This window comes from Osmerus mordax, chromosome 6, assembly GCF_038355195.1.
Source record: "Osmerus mordax isolate fOsmMor3 chromosome 6, fOsmMor3.pri, whole genome shotgun sequence".
In the NCBI taxonomy this organism is placed as follows: domain Eukaryota; kingdom Metazoa; phylum Chordata; class Actinopteri; order Osmeriformes; family Osmeridae; genus Osmerus; species Osmerus mordax.
Genome location: NC_090055.1, coordinates 17,031,275 through 17,043,290, shown reverse-complemented (window position 1 = coordinate 17,043,290; position 12,016 = coordinate 17,031,275). Strand labels below are relative to the sequence as shown.

Here is a 12,016-nt window from a genome sequence, read left to right as displayed (position 1 = left end):
AGCTGCTGTCAGTCAGTCCAGGCAGTGTCCAGGGCTCCATATCTTTAACAACCTTCACATTCATGATTCCCACAGGGAACGGCAGACAGCTGGCCTGGATCACCGCTCTGAACCAGAGCAAAACATCAGCCGCCCCGCCCCTCCCCACCACCCCACCCCCCTCTCCCTCCCTCGTCCTCTTTCCACCCCGCCCATCCCTCTCTGTCCTCTCCCACACCACCCTCTGCAGACCCCCCCCCCCCCCACACACACACAACATACCTCCCTCTCTACTTCAGTGGAAACCTGTCCAGGATAAAGGATGAGGCATCAAGACGGAAAACAAATAAAAAACACATTCACACTATTTAGGCCATACATCTGTCAAGGCCTGACGCAGAGCAGAGGGAATGAGGGACAAGAATTTGCCGTTCAAACTGGCCCAGCGATACAGCGAGTCTGACATGAAACCAGCAAAGTGAAACCATCACCCTGTCGAGCCTGTTTTGGCCAGATTGCAGTTTCTGCTTCTCAGACCAAAATAGCACTGTAGTCCCCAGGTAGAAACAATGTCCTCGTTTGTGCACTGGATACTCTTTGTTTATGTTATCTAAACTTAGAATGACACAATGGAGACAGTATTCTTCACTTCTACACAACGACTAACTTCTACAACTTTTCCTCATTCAAATCCACCACCACTTTAAATCCACCATACTCTCATACCCTCCCTACCCACTCTGCTTCACAGTATAAACACACTGTCATACTCCAACCACCAACTCGTCACAGTGCCTCTATCAAGCTTCACAGTACAGTTATCATCCTGTCATACTCTGACCACAGTCCCAGTAGCCTGACCCTGTGTGACCAAGGAGGTCAGGTTGGAGACCAGACAGATAGCTCCCTGACCCCAAGGACGGGGGTCTGGGGGGGGGGGGGGGGGGGGGGGGGTGGCAGGCCTGCTTCTTCCCTCCTTCCCCTGTCTCTCTCAATACGCAGATTTTGGGGGGGAATCATCTACTTACAGACATCGCGGCGCAACAACAAAGCAATAACGTGTCCAATCGGAATTATTCCCACACTTCCTGTGCTGCAAGACAGACAGGAGCCAGTATCAGAGCTCAGCCGTGTTTCCCCGCGCTGACAGGGACATCTTCCATGTGTGTGTGTGAGGGTGTCATCTGAGTCTGGGCGAGCCATACACACACCTCCCCCCCCCCCCCCCCCCCCCCCGCCCCCCCGGAGCCTCCCATCTGTCAATCAACACCCAGCTGTGGGCCCTCCCCTGTCAGAGACAGCCAACCAGGCTCTGCAGCTGTGGGGCTATCTCTGGGTCACAGCAGGCTATCTACAGACTGTTCCCACCAGCCACGACAAAGCAGAGGAGAGCAGACGGGAGGAGAAGGGAGGAGAGGAGAGCAGTCCAGAGTAGAGCAGAGACAAACTGAGCACAGCACAGCAAAGCAGCTCGGAGCAGGGCAGAGCAGTTGAGAGCAGAGAAGACCGTGGCAGAGAAGAGGAGAGCAGTCCCGAGCAGAGCACAGCAGAGCAAAGCAGGCCAGAACAAGAGCAGTTTGGAGCAGAGCAGTACACAGCAGAGCAAGGCAGGGCAGGGCCCAGTGGAATGTGCCAGCCCATCCACCACCGATGTCTGCTCTGCAGCCCAGCTAATGTGTTCTGAGAGTGGGTGAGACGGACGTCTGGGGGCTGGGGGCTGCCTGGCTCCATGCCAGCCAGGCGTCAGGGGAGTGGGGGGGTGGTGGGGGGTTTGGGGGTGGAGTGAGAGCAGAGGCAGGGGGGGGGAGAGGCTAGTACGGGGGAGTAGATGGCTCCCAGTTTCTCTTCCACACAGCCAGCCAGGCCAGAGAGCTCGTTTATCACCCTGGCTCTGAGGAGTCCAGCTGGCCAGGCAGGGCTATCTGTTTATTAATTAAATTAGACTGCATCAGAGGAGGAGCGCAGTGTCACAGCCCAGCAGCAGGTCAGAGGCCCATGGGCCCTTACCCTCCTCCAGGCTCGAGGACGGAGACAGCAGTTAGCTCCAACAGAAGGTTCAAGTGTGTCTCTGTCAGTATAACAAACTGTAGCTTTCAACTCAGCACGCCCAAAAGATATTTATTGGCAGCGTAACACTAAATTCAACAAGTTGCTCCATAACATATGGTATGGATAGAATCACGTCCGGAAAAAAAACGATAAGCCTTATCATGCAACAAACTGAGTAGCAGACATGTTGGAAAACCAGAGCGGGAAGACCAGCCAGGGAACAACAAACGTGAGGATCGACCACAAACTAAAGCTGTCTCGATGCAATGTTTCAATCCAGCGTTACGGCATACTGTCCAACAGCACAACTGTACAGCTACAGAACCGCTCAAAGAGAAAACATTAGCCAACACCGTCCAGCCAGATAGGGAAAGGGAGAAGGGAAAGGCAAAAGGGCGAGAAGGGAAAAAGAAGGAGAAAACAAAGCGAGAGAGCTTCTCACCGTATCAGTTTCCTCCTCGGGGTGACTGTTCAGGACAGGTTCCTGCTCGGTCTCTACCTACAGCCGGCTCAGCACCCCTCCAGCAGGACTTATGTCCCCTGCATCAGGAACCACAGTGACGCAGGCGTAGAGGGCTCGCAGGACCATGATAAGCAGGCTGCGCTCTTCAAACACCTTCATCAGGATCTCTAATGTGTCTCTAACTCATGGTTGTGTTTCTGCCCAGACTCGGCTCATCATCGAGGCTTTAGCACCACCCTGCACATTAACCTCTAATGACACACTGGGAACTCACACGCACGCGCGCGCGTACGCTCGCGCACAAACACACCACACGCAAACACACACACACACATAAGCACACGCAGACCCACCACGCACACAGACACCATGCACACCACATTCACAGACACACACACACACACAAATACACCACAGACACAAACACACCACACACACCACACACACACAAACAGCTCCAGGGCTACATTGATGCCACAGTAAACAGTCATTATGTCAGCACAGGTGTTAGCTGGTGGTGGCACATCACAGCTCTCTCCCTGCTCTCTGCTCTCCCATGATTGGATGGTCCACTGTGACCTATGACCTGCAAAGGCATGCCCCGTCTGCCCTCTACGCCGACTGTCTCCACGGACACTGTTACCACGGAGCAGAAAACATGTTTTTTTTTACGGGACTGGATGTGGCTGCCTAAGAGGGTTGATAATGAATGTCTTGCAATGCAATAAAGGGCATATGAGGGACGTTTTTTTATCCAACGTTTTTGACAAATCAACCAGGTTAATCTCTTTATTGGAACAAGGCTTTTAGGGGGGAAAGGCATCAATCACCAACGTGTCTTCCTCACCCCAGCCGTACGCAGTCACAGACAAGACAAGTGCTAACAATGCATATCGATCCCCATAGATAATAAACGCCTTGGAAACGCCAGCGCTGATTCAGTCTGCTTTCGCCTCAGAAGAGAGGGGGATCCACCGCACCTCTGACCCCTGACCCTCCCTCTCCCCGCGCCTCCCATCCAGGCCCATTCAGAGCCGCCAGGTTGATCAGCCATTAATGATATTTATGTATGTGGGTTTCCTCTCTGACGCTGGGTCCCTTTGAGTGATGTTCCTGTGAGTGCCCTGGGCTCATCCTGAGAACACACTCGGGTTTCTCCTGGACAGATGACTTCATATCTATTAATGGCGCTGGGAGAATGAGAGGGCGAGGAGCAGGTACAAAAGGAGGAGGCCACGCCCGCCTCAGGATGGGTAAATCAAACCCAATGAGGTCAGGGTGAGCACTTTTATTCCCCTTAAAAGTGGAGCAGCGGGCGATCGGGGGGCCGGAGGCATCTTTGGCGCCTCCGAGCAAAGGAAAGAGTCTCAGGTCTGGGAAGTCAGCGCCAAAGTGCTACAATATGGGCAGTTTTTTAATGGAGAGACACCTCTTCCTGTATGGATGCGAGGGAGAAACGAGTGGCGATGTTTCAGAGCTAAGCACGGGGCAAAACGGTGCCCCGTCGCCGTGTACGGTGCCTCGCGTGCACACCGTATTTATAATTGCATCATAAATCAATGCTGTAACTTTCCTGGCAGTGGTCTTTGTGGGGCCCAGCCCCCCTACACCCATCAACCCACCCCCCTACCCACACCCAACGTTTACCCCCGGCTCCTAAACCCAGCATGGGTTCACCATCTGCGGGAGAGGGGCGGGGAGTTGGACTGGGCTGTGCCAAACACTAAGAGTCCTCTAATCCCCCCCTCTGTGTCCTCCACCAGCACTACCCACCAATGCCTCCCCGATGTACCCTCTCCACACCCCCCCCACACACACACACTCCCCCCAACCCCCCATTAGATCAGTTTATTAGATTTCCCTCTCGCCCTGAGAGGCAGAACCCCTTCCCCCCCCCTTTCCAATCCCCCCCATTACTCCGCCCCTGCCTTCCTCGCTCTCCTCCATCTCTCCACCCCCCCCCCCCCTTCTCTAGCCAAGAGCTGGGGACTGTTAAACTGATTTCCTCAGGGACCACGGAGCCAGACAGCCTGATGGGAGTGCAGAGCTGCAACGTCTCTGTCGAGGAGACTCTCCCTGCTCAGCGGCTCTCGTTCTGGGGCCGGGGCCGGGTCTGGGCCTCCCTGTGGCTCCTCACAGACGTAAAAAAGGCGGGCCGGTTCGGCCGGGCCCTGACGCCCTGCTGGTGCCGCTCAGAGACAAGGCGGCGTGGGTGCAGAGGGGACACGCCCACACAGGAGAGCGCTCCAAACGTGCGCTCATGCTCTTGGCTGAGGCCCCTCCTCCCTGTCAGGCTGATAGATGGGCCTCTGACTCCGCACTGGGTATCCACACACTGTCTCCCCTTGTAAAGACCGGCTCTGGAGCAACATACATGGTTATCACCACAGCATCATCGCTATCAGCATGACTGAGGAGGGCGAGAGAGAGACGGAGAGACGGAGAGATAAGGAGAGAGTGTGGGGGAGAGAGAGAAATAGAGAGAGAGAGGGAGAGAAATAACCAACCTTAAGTCAGAAAAAAGACAGGGAGAAAGAGAGAAGGAAAGAAAGAAACGGTTTCCCACGTTACCCAAGCAGGAAAATCTTAGCAGAGTGTATCAGAAGTTATCCCCCCCCCCAACCCACAAACTAGCTGATAGTCATCCAGAGTTCCTCAGACAGCAGGATGGATCTCCTGGAAGGAGTTCCACTAAAGGTTCACTTTCATCTGACTTTGATAGATGGCTGGAACAACAGTAAGGTCAACAGAGTCTGTGTTTTTCCTGTGGGTAAATTGCAACCAGTAAAGATGACAGTAAGGATAACAAGGAAACTCTTTGGTAATAGTGTTGAAATTGCATTTTCATTTTCAATGTGTTTGTCTTGCCAAATGTATTAATGTGTCACGTTATACAGCTTAGTTTTTTAGACGTTTTAGACCATTTCTAAAGAAGCTATGATGTTGTAATCCTGAGAAATCCACACTCAGTCTGGTGGTTAGTATGTGTATACGGAGCTAATCAAAAGAGTGTCACCCTCAGTGTATCAACCATTCATCCACAAACCAAGTTCCATCTACAGTATTTGACACCCACCCACACACACACACATAACAACACACCCACCGCATGCAGTCGGTGGCCCAGTCCATCAGGCGAGGGGGGGCTCTGTGGGGGCTGGCGGGGGCTGGCCAGTCCAGTCTGGCTCCTCTGGTGAGGCGAGGCTGGTTTACCCAAGCTTGGCCCTGCCAGAGCACTGGCCCCATTCACAGGCCCTGAACCGTGCCCAAATGGCCTTCACACACACGCCTCCCACCAGCCCAGCTAAAACAACACGCAGTCACCCAAAGACAAACAGCCGGGACCCTCTGCTCCAAGCCCGCCTGCCTGCCACCCTCACTGCCCTCTCCTGTCCATACCCCCCACCCTCTCTCACACGCACACACACACACACACACACACTGGTCCCACCCATCTTTGAGACAAATAAACTTGTAAAACGTGTGACGGTTTAAATTAACCTACTCACATCGGTCTCACCATGTTCCGATACATCTAACGTCATGGTCCTTCCCTACACCACCTGCTTCTCTTTAGAAGACATCCTCTTTGGTCACATGCGGCACAATGCTCACACCCTTCAGACAAGGATCTCTGAAAAACCCCACACTGTGGAAAAAACTGAACGCTGCGAAGATAGGCCTCACAGCTACAGTGCACCAAAAGCTCAAGTCAAGAATTTAGGTGAAGCACCCGGTGCTACAGTAGGTGTAGATGAGTCACAGGGAGTCACAGTGGTGCTGTTGTCATGGCTTCAGACAGACAGACAGACAGACAGAGCTTCTGTCTAAGCCCCCGCCTTTGGCACCACTGTTGAGGGGCCCAGGGAGAGCCCCCCTCGCCCAAACCCACCACAGATAAGCTAGCAGACACACCCGGGGAGCTTGCTCACCCCTCATATACTCTACTATCCTCTGACTCTACTTCCTGGACTGTACCATACTATAAATCCATACACCTTCCAGCCTTGGGGGGATAATGTGAACCACCTGGAAGAGCTGCTTTTGGCAAGACACAGAGACATGGACCCTCCCCTTGGTGAAATTATTTCTGCATCCTTTTGTCCCCCGTTTAACCCTCCCCTGCTCTCACTGAAACACACATGCGCCCTAGACGCACACACGTGCACACACACGGGCACACACCCTACACGCATGCGTTCACGGGCGCTTTAACCCCGCGCGTCGGAGCTCGGTGGAGCAGTGTTGCAGCCCGCGGATTCAGCTGTGCTCTTAGCTCACCGTCTCCCCGCGATGACATCATCCTCTGACAATGCCACCATTCATGCAGATGTTGCTTCTAAAACCTGAAGCTAGGGCCCTATTGTGAGCTGCTCCTCCTAGCAATGCCATGTTGAGCCAGAGGTGCTCATCTAGTTGAGGGGAAGAAGATAAATGTAACACGTAACAGGGTTAACTGTTTTAATGGAGTGCTTCCTTACTGTATAAATGACTTCACACTAAGCAGTGGTAGTTGACATCTGCTCTTGTTGCTTTTTAACTGTTAGTGTCGGTTTAGGAGTTGGCATGTCTTCCTAACATGATTAAGATAACATGACATCTATATTTTTTTTAAGTTGAGTTTCAGGAAAACGTAGTTCTTTTAATGCTGGACCCATTCCAATCCGAATTTTGAAATGGTAAAGGATAACATCGTAACACTAAAACTCATGTTGACCAAAAAAAAAGAAAAAAAAGAAATAGAACTCAAGCTGCATTCTTTGATTTTGATGGCGGGTCTCTGTGTATTATGAAATGTTTCTTTAAGAGGCGCTCCGGTTCCCCCCACCCCAACTCCAGTAAAAAGGAGTACATTTAGAGCATGCCAAGAATTATGTCACCATCCCATGCTGCGCCAGCTCCACAGCCAGCAGAGCAGCGGTCTAGGAACATATAGCATTGTTTACCTCATGAAAAACTCAGCACCTAGCCTGACGCTTAGTGACACATTTATTGTCCTTAGTAACAATGTAAACAAAAGATAATTACGGAGATAATAAATAGCACATTTTCATACAACGGCTCACCAAACCAGTCCCTTTATGACTTTGCAGTCGAAGCCAGGGAAACAGGACATAAAAAAGCAAGATAAGAGCTTTATCAAATTTGGAGATTCTTCTCCGTGGCAGCCAACACCACTTTGAAATCTGACCTGCTCACATTTCTGACTTATGTCTCGTAGTTGGCACAACAAGACCCATTTTTTAAGAACTTGATAAGAGTTTTGTTTGGGCTTCCCTTTCTGCAGCAAGGAGAAGTGAAAGTCTTTTGTTGTGCGAATACAAAATACCCCCCCCAAAATTGTGTATGTGTGTGTTTTTATATACGTGTGTGTGTGCGCGCATGTTTGTGTGCGTGTATGTGTTTGTGTGAGCATGTGTGTGTGCGTACGTGTGTGTGCTTATGTGTGTGTGTCTATCTGTGTGTGGGTGTGTATGCTTGGCTGAGTGAATGCGTGTGTGCTTGCGTGTGTGTGTGCACAAGCATGTGGCACCATGCTAGGACGATGACGCAGGCTTGGAGCTGGCTGGGGTCTTAGGAGCGCTGGCTCGCAGTGATGATGTCATGCTGTGTGGGACTTGGCCTCCTCGCCGCTGCGTTTCCTCTGCGGTGCAAGAGTCAACTATCCCGTCATCCCTAACGCACAACACACAGCGCTCTGTTCCCAAGACACGGCGCAGCGCGACCACACCCCTCGCCATGTCGCACGAGGCACCCTGACCCCAACACATAAAAACCACCTCAACCAGAACTTCTCAAAACACTCCGACAGCAAACACCAGAAAGACACGCGCCGTTAGAGCCAGTTATGACGCCATCGCTGGGCTACGCAAACCCACAACGGCACTAAACGAGTGAAGGGGATAAAAGAGAGAGAGAGAGAGGTAGAGGAGATAAGGGGGCCCAGAGAGCACAAACACAGCGCCCGGTGAGAGATGCTGTGATATGAGTCCCCAAGGGGCCCCCAGCGGCCCCCAGCTCATTAACTATTTACACCAGAGACAGGCCTCCCAGCAGCTCAGGCCCACCGCAAAATCAATTAGCCTTCATTAGTCCCGGGGCCGGGTTCTTCAGCACACTCCCTCTGTGCAGGAGAGGGTTAAGTCTGCCGAGGGAGGGGGACCTCCAGTTACCACAGCATAAACACACACATGCACACACACACATACAAGCACAAGAAATCAGGCCCTGAAGAAACACACACACACACACACACAGGCTCTGTCTCTCTCTCTCTCTCTCTCTCTCTCTCTCTCTCTCTCTCTCTCTCTCTCTCTCTCTCTCTCTCTCTGTCTCTTTATCTCTCTCTCTGTCTCTTTATATGTCTCTCTCTCTCTCTCTCTCTCTCTCTGTCTCTTTATCTCTCTCTCTGTCTCTTTATCTGTCTGTCTGTCTGTCTCTCTCTCTCTCTCTCTCTCTCTCTCTCTCTCTCTCTCTCTCTCTCTCTCGCTGTCTGCCACTCTCTCTCACCCTGTCACTCCGTGTGCGCTATCACTCTCGTTATCAATATCATTTGGAACTGAAAACTCTCTCAGCCCTCACTGTCTCAACTCCTTCTCTCTATCTCTATCCATTCCCCCCATGTCTGTCAAAGTCCCAACCCCCACCACCACCCCACACCCCCACCCCCCCGTAATGTAAACGTTGAAAAAAGAGAGGCCGTTCGGATCCGTGCCTCGCTGGGTGTGGGGTTACGGTGGGGAGATTTCCCATTGGCGGAAAGTCAACATGGTCTGGCTAATGCGATTAGAGCCGGATCGAGCCCGTCGCAGGGGACACATGGGCCTGATCAGGGTCCGGTCACCCGATAGCGTGGCCGTATTTATCGACCCGACCCGGGCGCGGATATTACAGACATTAGAGACCCCCGTCCGCGCTTATGAAAACCACGCTGGAGATCGCTGCCTGATAACACAATTAGAATCTCACTTTCTGTTCCACAATCTCGGAATTCCATCGGAGCGTTCAGGTATCGAGGAGCGGGATCTTAATTGATTTGCATTCGCGCGTCGCATTACGAACGCTGCACTGAGCAGCCATGTCTGGTCACTGGCTCTTCTGCCCTTCACAGACTGCATATGTTTACTGGAGCCCTAACAGTGCATTTACAATTCAATTATCCTGATAGGAGGAGGAAAAAAAAGAGCAAGATGTGTCTGGATGACAGCCAGCCGAGAGATAAGCCCTGTACACTAATATTGTGTTACTGAGGCGTGTTGCCATAGGAACCGCAGAAGAGATCCAAAAGACTACAAAGACGATCAATCTTGAGAGAGTGAGAGGAAGAGGGGGAGACTTAAGAGCCCCGAGAATGCAGCCGCTCTCCTCTATCAGCGCAATCACTCTTATAATGACCTCTGCTATCTCCCTCCCCCTCTCCTCTCTCTCTCTTCCCCCCTTCCCCTCTCTCTCTCCCTCTCTCTCTTCTTTGCAACGGCGCAAGCAAACGCCGGGAACCGCAGCAAACATTTTAGGTGCCGAACCGTATTTTGGTCTTTGTCATTCGAGAACACAAAGTTGTGACAGTTGAGATCTGCACAACCGCGTCGGCTCAAAGAGCATGCATGACAAAGAAAGGTCATATTTCATGGAAACAAGTATCAGAACCTGACTATCATATCATCAGGATGTTATCTCTTAGCCTATCTGTTAGTAGCAGGATTACAACCAATCAAGTTGTGGGGATGTCTCTCAACACCCCGTCTCTCTCGTCCTCTCTCTCTCTGGCTTGTCTGTCAGCACTCTCTCCTCTTTTCATTTCTCTTCTCTCTTTCTCTTTCTCTTCTCTCAGCCCTCTCTCCTTCTCCCTGCCAGCTCTAACTACCAACTTTGTGAAGGATGAGGTCATTTGATTCCCCCCCCCCCCCCCCCCCCCCCCCCCCACTGTGTTAAACTAGTGCTAACAAGTTGCAGGACCTACAGACCATGTTCTGTACATTAAGATACACATCAGGCAGTCGGTGGGCAGCCCAGCCACATAAAGGGCTCTTTCTTCCAGCCAGAGTCTGCAGCAATGCTCTGGCAGGTTGAGGCGCAGCTTTGATTCCACACCAAATGATGAAATCCTCACAGACTTAAGAGCACAGCTTTGCTGGCACAGGCCAGTGGAAAAGAAAGCTGGAACATATTGAGTGTGTGTGCGGAGGGGGAGGTGTGTGTGTGCATGTGTGCACAACTGTAAAGGTTGGCAGGCCTGTCAGCTTGTGTGTGTGCGCGCTCGCGCGCGTGTGTGTGTGTGTGAGGACTCACCAGTTTGGCCTCTGAGTGCATGGAGGGCACGTGCGTGGAGGAGCAGGATGTGCTGTGGGCTGGACCCTGCATGCTCATCATACTGGAGCCCATGGACATCTGCCTCTCCATCTGAGGAGCACAGCAACAAACCGTCACACACCACCGCTGCAGCTCACACACACAAGTACGCGCGCACACCCTCAAAAATGCACGCACACATGCATGCACACACATGCACACACACATGCACAAAAACATACACAATCATGAATGCACACACACTCGTGAATGCACACCACAAACCCACCCAAACACAGGCACATATGCACACATTCACACACAGACCCCCATATACACATGCTGACAAGAACACAGCCTTAAATGGGGTTGAAGACCATGCATACATAACTTTATTACCATTCCAATCTGCTATGAACCACAAGAATGATCTGGCCGACTAGATGCAACTAAATTCAAATAGGATACTGATTTGACACTGGAACCTGCCCATTGCACAGCTCTGCACAGCATCCTAACAGCTAGCTTCCCCCAAAACAGGAAGCTGAGGGGGGGAGCACAGGAAGCTGTGTAAACCAAGGGTGTGAGTTTCTCATAATAAATGTGGACACATATAGACTTCTTTTTCAGGCCCAGCGGGTGAGAATGTAACTGGGAGTGGGTAGGTGAGAAACTTAAATTATCTTTATCAGTGTGTGGTTGGTTCTGCGTTTTAAGGGACTGGCCAGACTTGTACGGGGTTGAGCCACACTGGAAATGTCAGGGTAAAGGTGTCAACTGAGTTGTGTGTGTGTGTGTGTGTGGGGGGGGGGGGGGTGCAGGTTGTGTCAGGTGCTGGGGTCTTCCAGCTTTCTCTAGTATATGTGTGTGTGTGAAATGTGAAATGTGTTGTTTTTTTTTATAGTGCATGGATTTGGTGTGTGTGCGTGTGAGTATGAGTTGGCCTCCTAGCTCTCTCCAGGCCCCAGTCTGGTGGTCTCCATGGGGACCAGCCCCCCTCCTCCTCCCTCCACAAGGCCCCTGTCTACTGAGAGCCAGGCCAGGAAGGCTACACACCGCCGTAATTGCACTAAGTGTGTTTTGTGTCAAAATATCACCCAAACCTGCACCCCTTTCCTGACCCGTCAATCTTCTCCAAAATCGCTTAGCTCTTAATTTAATAAACATGGGACTTTTTTTCCTTAGCATAAACATGGCTTGTCTTGTGTTACAATGAGAACATATGTTGTATCATTA

The 12,016-nt window shown here is 51.7% G+C and overlaps 1 protein-coding gene across 1 annotated transcript in view; it reads right to left on the bottom strand.

The window, feature by feature from the left end:
* Positions 1-12,016, bottom strand: part of creb5b (cAMP responsive element binding protein 5b) — a 39,879-nt gene that overhangs the window by 5,438 nt on the left and 22,425 nt on the right. Inside the window, exon 6 of the mRNA XM_067238469.1 lies at positions 10,781-10,891. Coding sequence (XP_067094570.1) covers positions 10,781-10,891 — 111 coding nt within the window. The remainder of the gene's footprint in view (positions 1-10,780; positions 10,892-12,016) is intronic.